General features: G+C 49.1%; 1 protein-coding gene across 2 annotated transcripts; it reads left to right on the top strand.

Moving 5' to 3' along the window:
* Window positions 1–6,309: 6,309 nt before the first annotated feature.
* On the top strand, window positions 6,310–11,472 carry LOC133226211 (zinc finger protein 501-like). 2 transcript variants are annotated; one of them, XM_061379458.1, is made up of 3 exons: window positions 6,423–6,576; window positions 7,008–7,318; window positions 9,776–11,472. In XM_061379458.1, exon 3 carries the CDS (start codon window positions 9,796–9,798, stop codon window positions 11,296–11,298), a length of 1,503 nt encoding a protein of 500 aa, XP_061235442.1. In that variant the 5' UTR covers window positions 6,423–6,576; window positions 7,008–7,318; window positions 9,776–9,795; the 3' UTR covers window positions 11,299–11,472. The 2 variants fall into 2 exon arrangements, with proteins under 2 accessions (XP_061235441.1, XP_061235442.1); XM_061379457.1 differs by lacking the exon at window positions 7,008–7,318 and having other exon boundaries at window positions 6,310–6,576.
* The last annotated feature ends 3,541 nt before the right edge of the window (window positions 11,473–15,013 follow it).

The following is a 15,013-nucleotide window of genomic DNA, read 5'->3' as shown; positions in this document are numbered from 1 at the left end:
GTTCGCCATCCTTCAAGCCCTAGCATGTTTCTCTTGGGCTTGTCCCCAGCAGGCCCAGTTATCTCCCCTTCCCCCTTCATATCTAGTTTAAAGCCCTGTCAATGAGCCCTACTAACTCCTCCCCCAAAAACCTTTTCCCCATCTGGGACTGGTGTATCCCACCCGCCACCAGCAAACCAGGTGTCGGACACTCTATGTCGTAGCGATGCGGAGGAAACACAGCACAATCAATATGATTGAAAGAAGTGATCCGCTTATTCTGCTTAAGCCTAACGTATATATAGAGCTAGATCTACACACACACATTCTTGGGAAACTCCTGTGGTTACATCCCTTTTTCTAGCATCCTTGTTCCGCCCTTCAGGATACTCGTTAACTACAAGGTCAGCTTATCCTTTTGCACAGCTGGTGTTTTACCAAGCTGGGTTTCTTTCTGACTTTCACAAAACTGGTCCCTGGCCAAGCTCAGCCATGGGAACGTAACCCTTGCCTGCTAACCACGCTTCCACAATTCCCCCTTTTTCTTTTTCAAGCATATTTGTTACAATTTTCATAAGGCTTTGCTGAATACGTTGAATAATGCAAGGCAAACAAATCAAGATAAACAAAAGCAAGATACATACAGGCAAAAAGTGGCTTAAAATACTGCTTAACCATGATCCTAGTCCCAGTGACTTTAACCAAGAGGTGAGGTCCCAAGAGTCACCTTCTTTTAATTAGTGCAAGTTGTCTTTGAGTTGTTGCAGCTCCTTGTGTATAGAGCTACTATGGTCTGAGAGATTCATGCAACATGTATGCTCTCTGGTAACAGGGGAAGCCATCCTTCACTTCAAGGTCTGGCATGACATGTGTCCCCACCGCTCCATGCCTGCTGGGTTGCAGCCAGCAGTGGAGCTAAAGGTTCTTCTCCGTGGCAAACACAGAGGCCAACCCAGTCTTGCCCTTGATTGTGGTAGCAGGCATTTGCTCAACCTCAGTCCTTGCACCTTGTTGTCAATGCAGTTTCACCTGCTTCATCCAATAACAAGCTGTTATTATGGCAAGGCACACACACAGATTTACATTAGCAGAGTAACTATTACAGGGTGCAGCAGCATGTTGAAGATGCTGATGCCAGCAAGGGACTAGCCAAAGAAATTTCAACACACACACACACACACACACACACACACACACACACACACATATATATATGGGATCCCACAAGCACAGTCCACACAACTACAATATTTGAAGCACAAAATCCAGACAATCATTACTTCCACTACACAATCCTACATACAGAACGTGGCACAAGGACCCTGTGGAGACTGACAAGAAAACCAGCTCCGAGAAACATCATTGCAGTGCGAGGTGGCAGGCTTAACCTTAGCAGGTGTCCCCGCAGAGGCTCTGCCTCCCCCTACATTGCATGAGGCTTGGGCTTTTATACTGACCAAAACGCACACTCATTCCGACACAGGTGGCCAGCCTATGTTGGAAGAAGTAGCCAGCACTATTTATAAAGGTCTCCAAAGGTCGATAGAAACCTGGACATACTTACTTTTACCAGCTTCTAGTACATGAGTATCACAGAGAGAATGTATTAAGTGAGTTGTATAGGGGGTCATAAGTCCACAGTCCATCACAGACCTTTCCACTGCAGGTCTTGATGCAGAACTTTAGCGTAAAAAAGGTTGCTCCCTTCACCTTAAGAAGGACTGAAAACATCCATAAAACGGATGTCCTAAGATCAAATTTCAGTTCATTCAGTCATTGACAAGGGGGTGTCCTGGGGCAGTGCTGACTCTTTCCAGTGTTTCACCCATCGAGCTGGCACCCACCGCAGACCAGAATCTGTAATTACGAATATGCATAATAAAATATGTACATTTACGAGTATTCACAAGATGTAATAAGGTTTTTAACAAGATCCACAACCTGTGATTAGTGACTTCTTGTAAAATTGCCCTTTCTATACGTTGAACAATGTTTACAACTTACAAAGAATCGCAGACAATAGTAAGAGGGGTGTCAGGCCATCGTTGAAATACTGCCATAACAGCACTTAGCTCTAGTGTTTGTAGCAAATTGGAAAAATGACCAAATATCTTCTGCTCTTTCCAACCATCGTCTGTCAAACATATCTGGCTGTGTGATTGATTTTGCTTGCATCTGTAAAGACAGTTAATGCTACAACAGGTTTACTAGGATAAAAGGTAACATCTTCAAACTGATTATTCTTTAGCATTGTAAACATATTATGAGGTGGAAAATGTATATTAAGAGGACCAACAAAACCTATCAGAGCAAACTGAACAGCAGAGCTAGATTGCTGTGCCCAGTCTAACCATACCCTGGTAAGTGGCAAACAAATTTGTGATGGATCACAGCCCATAATTTTCTGACAACGTGAACAACCTCGTATAATCAAAAGAGCAAATACTTCTAACCAAGTAGTTACAGTAGTCGCTACTCTCTGTCTGGTGCAATTACCAGTCCTGCTTTCGCTAATTCTGATTGTAGCAGGTAGAGCAGACAGTCCTTGTTTAAATCTTTGCCAGCAATTGGGATATCATCCATATAGTGATAGATAACACGTTTTTGCAGATTTTATCGGATCGGTTGCAATACTCGGGCAACATACAGTTGACAGATAACAGGAGAATTTTTCATACCTTGAAGTAAAACAACCCATTCATATCTCTTAGCAGGCTCTCCTTTGTTAATTGCTGGGACAGAGAAAGCAAATTTTTCACAATCGCTTGGGTGTAGAGGAATTGTGAAAAAAGTCTTTTAAATCAATTACTATTAAATCCCAACCCTGAGGTATCATTAAGGGGCTAGGCAAGCTAGGTTGCACAGCAATGACATTCAATTGTCTTGTGTCCAAATTTGTCATATCTAATACATTTATCTGCAAAACCAGTAACACTGCCGGGGAGGGGGGCGGCTGCTGGACTAATTTTCTTTACAGTACACTGTTTCTTTTTAAAATGTCCCGTCTGTCCACAATTATAACATCTCATACCCTTAGCACCCCACGATCGCCCTAACCTGATTGTAGAAGGGGTTTAACAGCAGTGGCAAAGGCAGTAGCCTTGTATCCAGCCTTTTCCTCTGCTGTGCTCACTTTAAATCATATCTGAAGGTGGGGAGTAAGCAACAGTTGAGCTATCATACAGATATCACATGGTGCTAGGATATATGCAGAAAAAATACTTGCGATAACTGCCTGAGTATACGATGATTTTAACCCATAGGATGTTACCGTCTGACGGGCCTCCTTTACTGCCTTTAAATCCAATGCCTCCCACTTCTTTCCCCCCTGTGGAGTGTTAAACACCAGGAATGCCGAGGGACTCATAGCCAAAAATTCCCCCATAACAATTGCATCTTTGATCATCCCACGCCAACACTTAGCAGGGTTATTACTGTAATCCCCTACCCCATGCCCAACACCCCCCTCCCACTCCCCTTTCTTTACTACTGGATTGTAGGAGGGTGGGGCAGAGGGTTTGGAGGTTTCTTTTGTCTCCAATACTTTAATTTCTCAGCAGCTGTCGCAGGTCACCATCACTGAGGCTGGTTCGCATCTGCCGATGAGCCGAACTGTCTGAACCGTCTGAGTCTGAGTTGGGATCAGGAAGGGGAGGGTACAAGTCCGGTTCTGCCGGAGACTCTGAGTGTGGTTCCAGTTCCGATTCGGGGTCTTCTTCCTCTAGGTCGAAGGTGACCATGTTTGCACTTTCTACTTGTACTTTCGGACGCAAGCACTGTTTCACTTTATCTTCCCCCTTATGCTGAGGAGGCTTCTGTGGTGCATAAGCGAGAAGGGTGATAAACTCTTTCCCTAAGTCTATTTCTTTCCCTATACCTCGCTTCTCTAAGAAGCATTTAAATAAATCATAGGCTGTCTTTCCATATCCATTTTTATATTTTTCACAAGTTATATAGCTTTTTATATTCTTCACAAGTTACACAGCTTTACACAGCTTTTTATATTCCTACACAGCTTTTTATATTCTTCACGAGTTACACAGCTGTGGCGCCAATGCCGCTTACCCCGCAGACAGCTAAATTAGCGGGCGGCGAAGGCAGAGGCTCCTCTACCGGTGAACCAGCTCCTCTCCTCCAGGTCCTCGAGGCGACTCGGTACTCTTGTCCAGCAAGATCGGTGCCTTTGACCCTCCGGACGCTGCTTTTCCGGTGCTTCCCTGCTCCACTCGTGTGAACCCCAGCCTCTACGGGTACCTGGGTTCCTTTGCCTTGCCTTGGTCTAAGTCCCTTGTTCGGGCACCAATTTGTCAGAGACTCTATGTCGTCGCGATGCGGAAGGAACACAGCACAATCAATATGATTGATAGAAGTGATCTGTTTATTCTGCTTACGCCTAGGGTATATATAGAGCTAGACTGCTACACACACACATTCCTGGGAAACTCCTGTGGTTACATCTTTTTCTAGCATCCTTGTTCCCCCCTTCAGGATACTCTTTAACTACAAGGTCAGCTTATCCTTTTGCACAGCTGATGTTTTACCAAGCTGGGTTTCTTACTGACTTTTACAAAACTGGTCCCTGGCCAAGTTCAGCCATGGGAATGTAACCCTTACCTGCTACCCATGCTTCCACATCCCACCCGCCACCAGGAAACAAGGTGTCTCATCTAGCAGCCCATGATTGAAAAAGCCACAACCCTGCCTTTGGTACCAGTAATGTAGCCATACATTAATCTGCAGACTCTTTCTATTTATCTCTTCACCCTTGCTTGTAACAGGTATGGAGGAAAACACCACTTGCGCTTCAGAACCTCTAACCAGCTGTCCCAGGGCCCTGAAGTCTCTTCTCCATTGCCCTTGCCCTCCTTGTAATAACTTCATCACTGCCAACCTGAAAAAACAGCGGTGGATAGTAGTCAGAGGGCTGCACCAGATCAGAGAGTTTCCTTTTAACATCTCTAATCTGAGCCCCAGGCAGGCTGCACACTTCCCTGTGGGATGGATCTGGTTGACAAATGGGCCCTTCTGTTCCCCTCAGAAGGGTGTCACCCACCACAATTACTCTTATTTTCTTCTTGGTTGAAGAAGTTCTAAGGCATGAGGGTGAGTGACAAGCCCTAGGTGACTCACTAGATAGATCTAGCCCTCCATCTCCATTTACCTGGCCCAAGACCTCATACCCATTATTCAAGGGCAACTGGGAGGCAGGAAGGGATTGCAAGGGTTTTTGCTTACCTCCCCGAGGAGAAATATGGAAAAAGTTAACTTCATGGTTACCTAATCTCTCCTGTTTGAGGCAACTGGTTGCAGAAATATTAATACTAATTGTTTTAACACTGATTACTTGTGACATGATACATAGCAAAGGAATTTGCAAAGGTAAAAGAAAAGGGGGACTGGATATAAGGAAAGCAAGTGCCTGGAAAACATAGGGTTAAAATACTTTTAGCTTAGGTCTAAGATAGAGAACAATGTTTGGGTTGTCAGTCTGTGGTGTGATAACAGAATTTAGTAGTCTTAATAACAAGAGTGAATTGTTTCCTTTCATCCCTGTAATGAGTGAATTATTTCTTACCATCCTTCTAAGTATCAGTTTGGATACAGTGACTCCGGAACATCTGCTAGCTTGAGAGGCAATAAATTTTGCACGAAAGTCACACATAACGACACCTCTGATTTGCAAAAGCCAATACATTTATGTGTTTATCACAATAAACCACCTGTGAGACAGGAACCACCACAAGAGGAAAGTGGGGATTGCCAATCAGACACCCCTCCAGGCAGTCCAGTATCCTCTCATACCCGAGGAAGGCAAGGGCAGGAAATATTGCAAGCAGAACAGGATGGGCAGACAAGGAGTATCCTAAGCTAGCAGATGTTCGGGAGTCACTGTCCCCAGACTAACTGGTAACTAGAAGGATGGTAAGAAATAGTTCACTCACGTTAGTAAGACTACTAAATTCTGTTATGACACCACAGACTTACACCGCAAACATTGTTCTCCATCTTAGACCTAAGTTAAGCTAAAAGTATTTTAACCCTATGTTTTCCAGGCACTCGCTTTCCTTATATCCCTCGGTACCGACAGGCCCGCGGGGGGAGCCTCGCCGTAGGACGGCACCATCGCCACCGGCAGCCCAGCGCCGTCACCTTCCTCCGGCCTTGGAGGCGAAGGCAGCGCCCGCCGTTGGTCGCTGCCGTCACGGGGCAGCGCCCCCTGGTGCGCCGGTCCAGCCGCTGAGGGCGGGCCTGGCCGGGCCGCAGGGAGCGGGGCCTGACCCGGTAGGGCTTGGCCCGGAAGCCCGCCCACCGCGGCCGCGTGAGCTTCCCTGGCAGGGGGTGCTGCGGGCCCTTTGCTCTCCTCTGCACGCCTCGTGGAGCCGGGGTGCCTGCTCGGCGCGGAGCCGCTAGCTCCCGAGCCGCGCCGCTGGTAGCGGTCGGTGAAAGGCCAGCTCGCCTGACCCTCTTCGTTTCTTTCCCCGGAGCAGGCCCCCGGAGCGGAGCCGGAGATGCTCATGCACATGGATCAGAAGGAGGAACTGCGGTTGTCCCGTCCCCGCTCCTGCGAAGGGAAGAGTGCTCTGAGCGGCACCTCAGGTAAGGGCCATGAGTGTGAACCCGTCATGAGAAAGAGTGCTGCGGGAGCACCAGCGCCCCCAGAATGTAGAAGGGCGGCGGTGCTGGGTTGGAGCAGGGCCTGTCCAGCTTCACCTGCTGCCTGTGACAACGGTATTCATAGCACCACAGGCCACCAGGCTGGGAGGGATCTCAAGGATCATCCAGTACAACTTTTCCAGGCAAAGCATGACCTGGACTGGATGTCCCAGTGCCCTGTCCAGCTGAGTCTTTAAAGCATCCAACAGTGGGGAGTGCACCTCTTCCCTGGGGAGATTATTGCAATGGCTGGGTGTTCTCACTGGGAAAAGTTTTCCTCTTGTGTCCAACCAGAATCTGCCCAGGAGTCACTTGTACCCCTCGTCTTTTCCATGGGACCCCTTGTGAAAAGGGAGCCTCCATCTTCTTCATAGCCACCCTTAAATACTGGACTGTGGTGATCAGGTCTCCCCTGAGCCTTCTGTTCTCTGGGCAGAACAAGCCCAGCTCTCTCGGCCTTTCCTCATACAGCAGGCACCAGGCCCAGCCCCTGATCAAGACCCAGAGAAGGGCAGACAAGCAGTGATGTGTCCCTGTATCCTTTCACAGGCCTGAGGCGTCTGTGGCTTCAGAAGCTCCTGAACTAGGCACATAACGTCTCAAGATCTCTCTTCTTGCCTTCTCAAGCTGCGCACATTGTAGCATCCATGGCAGCTTGCAGCAAGGAGTTCCCCAGCTTATTTAGGTGATTTATGAATTGCTGCCTCCTTTAGTTTGCTTTGAAAGTGCCTTTTACTGCTGGCAGGAGTTCTTAATTTAGAACAGATGGTGCAGGATAGATGCCAAACCACCCCACAGGCCACTTGTGTTTTTACAGTCCTCTGTGATACCCCTATCAGCTGTACCTTTTCCCAGCAGAATGGGCAGTTGACTCCTCTCCTATACAGGATCTGTTCTGTGCCTCTGATGGTTCCTGTCATGCCTCTGTCTTCCTCAGCTCTGTCAGAGTGTCTCTGACATGGGGGATCCGTCCTCCCCCTTGCACACAGTCAGAATGTGGGGTTTGAGCTGCGAGACAGAATTTCCTTCTCTTTTCTTCTCTGTTCTTTCCCCCCAGCACTCATTGATGCTTGACTGGCTGTGTTGTGTGCCTAGGCGCTGCAGTTTTCATCCAGCTGCTCAGACTCCAAGGTGCTATTCCTGAATGATATCAAGAACATCCTAGGCCCAGCCTGGTGTAAGTGCAAGCTGTAGAGGCTGTTCTCCTCTGAAGGTCTTTGTTTACCTGCAGTGACCGTCCCCTGTCACCTGGTTGGTCAGTATCTCAAGGCTCTGCCACAGTTCGTAGTCAGCCTGTGTGGTTTTAGCCCTGAGGAACACAAAATCGTCAGCAAATGTTTGCACCTCCCTTTTCCCTTCCTTACCACCCTGTCAGGTTCATTCATGCCAGAGCAGCTTAGCTTCTTTACCAGTTTTGGTGAAGGATGAATGTCTTTCGAGAATGCCTCTGGACCCCACATGTCCCTTTTCTCTGCTTACCTGGATCTTGCCTTGTAGCTATATCACTGGCAGTCTTGGGCATATCAGAGGTCTTGCCATCAACCTAAACTGGCAAGGGCTGAGGAAGAGCCACATTCTTCGTGTCTCTCTTGCATATTCACTTTTGCCAGTTCAGCCTTATGCTTCTAGTATTCCTCATCATTGTGAACTTGCTCTACTTTCACTTGAAATACTTCCAGTGGGGTCCTATCTTGGTTTTATCAAAGCCTTTACAGACAGCATGTCCTAGATGCCAGTGAAGGTACCTAGTAGCTGAGAAGTAACAGAAATGATTGTAGAAGTGCTAGAGCCATGACAATAATTGTAAAAAGAAGCTTGACACTCCTGATCTTCCCCCAAAAGTATAGAACACCATAGAAAACTTAATTGTCACAAACTTGTGAAGGCTTTTTCAAGGTCAGCACAAGGAATCAACAAAAGCCCTTTGTCTTGAACAGGCTTTCAGGTGACCTTGGGTCTGCGCAGGGAACATTCGTACCAGTAACGCTTCTGCAAGACTTTATGTACATAAGAGGGCAGGGATCTGTTCATTGCCTGTGTCCCAGGAGCAGTTCATAACTGTTCAGCTAGCGTTTATTTGACTTCTACCTACCTTCATCTTCTGCATGCATTGGATTTCCTCAGTGCATGATCTGGAACCAGCCATAGGGGATCTTCACTCACAATCTTGCACGTACAAAGGATTTGTTCTGCACCAGTGAAATCATAAAGTTAATTTGCTTCAGCTCTAAGACTGGCATAAGGCAGGCTTCAGGAGGCATCCGTGTCTCATGCCTTGTGTATCTTCTCTTTCTCTGCAGTACCAGCAGCACAAGAGCAGAGAGATACTGTTGCAACCCAAGTAATGTTCTGCTGAACATTGATGTTCTTTATGGCCTTCCTCTGAGTTCCAAGTTCAACTTCTAGTAACATCCTATGGAGACAAGCAGAGAGAGCTGGGTTTGTTCAGCCTGGAGAAGAGAAGGCTCTGGGGAGATCTTAGAGCAGCTTCCAGCACCTAAAGGGCCCAGCAGGAAATGTGGAGAGGGGTTATTCACAAGAGCAAGTAGGAACAGGAGAAGGCGGAATGGCTTTAAACTGACAGAGCGGAGATGTAGAAAAGGTGAAAGAAGTTATTCCCTGTGATGGTGCTGAGGCTCTGGCACAGGTTGCCCAGAGGAGCTGTGGCTGCCCCATCCCTGGCAGTGTTCAAGGCCAGGTTGGATGGGGCTTGCAGCAGCCTGGTCTTGTGCAAGGTGTCCCTGCATGTGGCAGGAGGCTGGAACTGGATGTGATCTGTAAGGCACATTCCAGGTAAAACCATTCTGTGGTTCTATGATTTTCAGGTACAACATCCTGGAAGAGCAAGCATCTTTCCCATATAAGCAGTAAACTTTTGCCTCTAATATGCCAGTGATTTCAGTAGATTCAGGTTCTGGTGAGGCATGCTGGGCAATTTACAGCATTTGCTCCTGTGAACACTCTGAAAAATCCACTGTGTAGTTTGGAGGAAATACCATGTCCTGAACGCAGGATATACCAGAATGTTTTATACTTAAAGTCAATCTGTCTGCTGAATTTTTGGCATTTGGCCCCTTGGGATTTGCCCTGTCAAAGCTTCCAGTCCTGCCTGTGACTTGTCTGGATTCTCATTTTATTGCAGGTGAAGATGAGATTGTGAGCATGAATGAAGACAATGCCAGTCAAGGCATCCCCAGGCCAGCGGAGCCCAAGGGTTTATGCTCAGGACTGTCTGAGGCGAACAGTTCCCAGGGTCCTGCACAGAACCCTGTTCTCCCACGCAGGTCAGAAAGGATTCAGAGATCTCTGGGGAAGAGGCAAAGCCGAGCAACAGTGTGTGGAAAACGCTTCAGGATGCTGCCGGATGTTATCCAGCAGAGAAACCCTTCCATGGGGAGACTGACGATAGATGGGGACTGCGGGAAGAGTTTCCAGGTGAGCTCCGACCTCATCCAGCATCAGAGAATCCACACTGTAGAAAAACCCTTCTCCTGCACCGAATGTGGGAAGAGTTTCCAGCACCGGTCACATCTCATACATCACCAGAGGATCCACACAGGGGAACGGCCCTACGAGTGCTCCGAGTGCGGGAAGAGCTTCAGAGAGAGCTCGAAGCTGATCCGGCACCAGGTAACCCACACTGGGGAGAAGCCCTACAAGTGTGCCGAGTGTGGGAAGAGCTTCTCTGGGAACCCACAGCTCCTCCAGCACCAGTGGGTGCACACTGGGGAGAAACCCTACGAATGCAGGACCTGCGGGAAGAGCTTCACTGTGAGCTCAAAGCTGATCCAGCACCAGGTAATCCACACCGAGGAGAATCCCTACAAGTGTGCTGAGTGCGGGAAGAGCTTCTGTGGGAACTCTCAGCTCATCCTGCACCAGCGGGTGCACACTGGGGAGAAACCGTACGAGTGCAGGACCTGCGGGAAGAGTTTCAGCGTGAGCTCAGCCCTGACACGACATCAGTGGGTCCACACCGCGGAGAAGCCCTACAAGTGTGCTGAGTGTGGCAAGAGCTTCCCCCAGAGCTCGAAGCTCATCCAGCACCAGCGGGTGCACACTGGGGAGAAACCCTATGAGTGCAGGACCTGCGGGAAGAGCTTCAGCTTGTCCATAGCCCTGACACGACACGAGCGGGTCCACACTGGGGAGAAACCCTACATGTGCAGGACCTGCGGGAAGAGCTTCAGCGTGAGCTCAAGCCTGACACGGCACCAGCTGGTCCACACCGGGGACAAACCCTATGAGTGCTCTGAGTGCGGGAAGAGCTTCAGTGTGAGCTCGACACTGATCCAGCACCAGGTAACCCACACTGGTGAGAAGCCCTACAAGTGTGCCGAGTGCGGGAAGAGATTCTGCGGGAACTCGCAGCTTGTCCGGCACCAGCGGGTGCACACTGGGGAGAAGCCTTACAAGTGTGCTGAGTGTGGGAAGAGCTTCTCTGACAACATGCAGCTCATCCGGCACCAGCGGGTCCACACTGGGGAGAAGCCCTATGCCTGTGCCCACTGTGGGGTCAGCTTTCGGCAGAGTGGCCACCTGATTCAGCACCTGCGCGTCCACACTGGGGAGCGTCCCTACGTCTGTGCAGAGTGCGGGAAGGGCTTCAAAGAGAGCTCAGCGCTCTTCCGGCACCAGCAGACCCACAGGCGTGGGGGGCCCTAGGTGGTGAGTGTGGGGAGCAGTGAGGTCTGATACTCTGTGAGCAAAGCCTGGTGTCTCCCCCTCACATTGACCACCCTGCTTGTGGAGGATGAAAGCAGTTTCATTCTAGGAGAATGAGGCCTCATAGATGAAGAAGGGGAGAGCCGGTGGAGGGAGCTGATTGGAGGTTTTGGGGCAGTGTCGTGGTTTAACCCCAGCCAGACAGCTTTTCACTCACTCCCCCCACTTCTTGCCCTCCCCCTATTCTCGGAGGGATGGAGAAGAGAATCAAAAAGAATGCAACTTGCACGGGTTGAGATAAGAACAGTTTAGTAACTAAGGTATAACACAAATCACTACTGCTACCACCAATAATAGTAATGATAAAGGAAATAACAAGGGAAGAGAATACAACACCTCATCACCAGGTGACCGATAACTCACCCCCCCAGCCCGACCAAGCACCAACCGATACCTTCTCCAACCCTGCAGTCCACCTAGCCCTTCCGGCTAACTCCCAGTTACATCCTGGGCATGACGTGCTGTAGTATGGAATACCTCTTTGGTCAGTTTGGGTCAGGTGTTCTGTCTCTGCTTCCTCCTGGCTTCCCCTCCTCCCTGGCAGAGCATGAGGCTCACAGAGTCCTTGGCCAAACCAAAACATCATTTTTATCAGCTCTGTTCCCAGGTGAAAGTCAAAACACAGCACTGCACCAGCTACCAAGAAAGAGAAAAATGACTGCTACTGCTAAACCCAGGACGTTATCCACCCCTTATTCCATACCATTCACGTCATGCTCAGATGCTACATTTTCAATATACCATCACTCTAATCTCAGTGCACTCCTATCTTAGTGCGTGGACTAGTCCCTGTAAAGCTGCTGAGTCCACCTGTTCCATAATGTCAGGCTCCATCTCTTGTATCAGTCTTCCAGAGCAGGAGAGACTGTGTGCAGTGTTCATACTCATGAATAACCTGGACAATAGTTTCCATTGCTAAGTCCACCCCTCGATCACAGGCCCATCTGTATGTTGTATCTCTGCCCTGATGGCCTGAAGTGTCATGGGCCCACCAGCCCAAAAATAATTCACCCTTATGTTGCCAATCTAAGTCCATCTGAGCCACTTCAATCTTAGCAGCTTTATCCACTTGTTGGTTGTTCTGGTGTTCGTCAGTTGCCCGACTCTTGGGTACATGGGCATCTACATGACATACCTTCACCACCAGGCTCTGCACCCGGGCAGCAATATCTTTCCACAGTGCAGCTGCCCAGATGGATTTACCTCTACGTTGCCAGTTGCTCTGCTTCCATTGCTGCAACCACTCCCACAGGCATTTGCCACCATCCATGAGTCAGTATAAAGTACTGGCCACTTTTCTCGTTCAGCAATATCCAGGGCCAGCTGGATGGCTTTCACCTCGCCAAACTGACTCGATTCACCCTCTCCTTCAGCAGTTTCTGCAGCTTGTCGTCGAGGATTCCATACAGCTGCCTTCCATCTCCGATGTTTTCCCACAATACGGCAGGACCCATCAGTAAACAAGGCATACTGCTTTTCACTTTCTGACAGCTGATTATATGGTGGGGCCTCTTCAGCACGCATCACCTCCTCCTCTGGTGACATTTTGAAATCTTTGCCCTCTGGCCAGTCCATGATGACTTCTAGAATGCCTGGACGACTGGGATTTCCTATTCGAGCTCGTTGTGTAATTAGTGCAGCCCATTTACTCCATGTAGCATCAGTTGCATGATGCGTAGAGGAGACCCTGCCTTTGAACATCCAGCCCAGCATGGGCAACCGGGGTGCCAGGAGGAGCTGTGCTTCGGTGCCAATCACTTCCGAAGCAGCTCGAACCCCTTCATAGGCTGCCAGTATCTGTTTTTTAGTTGGGGTATAGCTTGCCTCAAATCCTTTGTATCCCCGACTCCAAAAGCCAAGGGGTCGACCTCGAGTCTCTCCTGGAGCTTTCTGCCAGAGGCTCCAGGTAGGACCATTCTCCCCAGCTGCGGTGTACAATACATTTTTTACATCTGGCCCAGTCCAAACTGGTCCAAGGGCCACTGCATGAACTATCTTGCGTTTAATTTGCTCAAAGTCTTGTTGTTGCTCAGGTCCCCATTTTAAATCATTCTTCTTACGGGTCACATAATAGAGAGGACTTACAATCAAACTAATATGGGATGTGCAGTCTCCAGAACCCCACTGCACCCAAGAAAGCTTGTATTTCTTATTAGTTGGTGGAGACATTGCTGTTATCTTGTTGATTACATCTGTGGGGATCTGTCTACGTCCATCTTGCCATTTTATTCCCAAAAATTGAATCTCCTGTGCAGGTCCCTTGACCTTACTTCGTTTTATGGCTAAACCGGCTTTCAGCAGGATTTGGATTATTTTCCTCCCTTTCTCAAAAGACTTCTTCTACTGTATCACCCCACACAATAATGTCATCAATGTACTGCAGGTGTTCTGGGGCTTGCCCCTGTTCCAGTGCAGTCTGGATCAGTCCATGGCAAATGGTAAGGCTATGTTTCCAGCCCTGGGGCAGTCGGTTCCAAGGGAACTGGACACCCCTCCAAGTAAAAGCAAACTGTGGCCTGCACTCTGTTGCCAAAGGAATTGAGAAAAATGCATTGGGAATATCAATTGTGGCATACCACTTGGCTGCCTTTGACTCTAATTCATACTGAAGTTCTAGCATGTCCAGTACGGCAGCACTTAATGGTGGTGTGACTTCATTCAGGCCACGATAGTCTATTGTTAGTCTCCACTCTCTGTTAGACTTTCATACTGACCATATGGGGCTATTAAAGGGCGAGCGGGTCCTGCTGATCACTCCCTGACTCTCCAGTCTACGAATCAGCTGATGGATAGGAATTAGGGAGTCTCGGTTGGTGCGATACTGCCGCCGGTGCACCGCTGTGATTGCCAGAACACGTTTCACACTGGACCTGTTCTTGTTGGCTTGAAGTGCCATGTGGGGGTGGTTGCAGCAATGGAAGCAAAGGAACTGGCAACATAGAGGTAAACCCATCTAGGAGGATTGTGCCTGACTCTTTTCAGTGGTGGGCAGCCCCAGGATGAGGAACAGTGGCCATGAACTGAAGCACAAGAGGTTTCACCTTGACCCGAGGAAGAACTTGTTCCGTTGCAGTGGCAGAGCACTGAACAAGGTGTGCAGGGGGATGTGGAGGCTCCATCTCTGGGCAAATCCAAGCCCCACCTGGACACGTTCGGGTGCCCCTGCCCTGGCAGGGCTGGGACCGGGTGACCCCCAGGGTCGGCTCATATGGCTGGTGCTGCTTGCAATGACCCTGCACAATAAACGCCTCTGCGTTGAATTCCATGGGCTGCACCTGCACGGGGGCTCGTGCCATGTAAAAATTATTGTGTGAGACCCCATTTCCAGCCCCAAAAACCTCCCCAGGGGAGGAGGAGAAAGTGTGAAACTTTTCTGATGTGAGTGCCAGGTTACCTTTGTGATGCCTCTTCAGGCTGCTAGGCCTGGGGTTCTGGGGTTTGTCTCCACAGCCGTGATGCTTGGGTAGGTGCAGCCACGCTCTGCTGCTGCTTGTTAAAGCAAGGATGCAAGTTCTGCATGTGGGCAAATAGCCTGAAGTTGTAAACTGGTTGAAGAGCAAACTTGAACTCTGTACCACCTGGGTGTTTGCAAATTACTGAGCTTCTCCCAAGGGTGCCAAAGCACAGTCAGGACTTCAGTCCTGCTTCCCTGCCA

This window comes from Neopsephotus bourkii, unplaced genomic scaffold, assembly GCF_033783945.1.
Source record: "Neopsephotus bourkii isolate Nb327-2 ecotype Australia unplaced genomic scaffold, CSIRO-AGI_Nbou_v1 NB_1770, whole genome shotgun sequence".
Lineage (NCBI taxonomy): Eukaryota > Metazoa > Chordata > Aves > Psittaciformes > Psittacidae > Neopsephotus > Neopsephotus bourkii.
The sequence above is the reverse complement of the archived record's forward strand: the minus strand, read 5'-3'. Positions and strand labels throughout refer to the sequence as shown.

Coding starts and splice junctions, on each gene's coding strand:
- LOC133226211 (XM_061379457.1), top strand. CDS start 6,489: ATGCTCATGCACATGGATCAGAAGGAGGAACTGCGGTTGTCCCGTCCC. Junction 6,577..9,775: donor TGCTCTGAGCGGCACCTCAG/GTAAGGGCCATG, acceptor ATTTTATTGCAG/GTGAAGATGAGATTGTGAGC.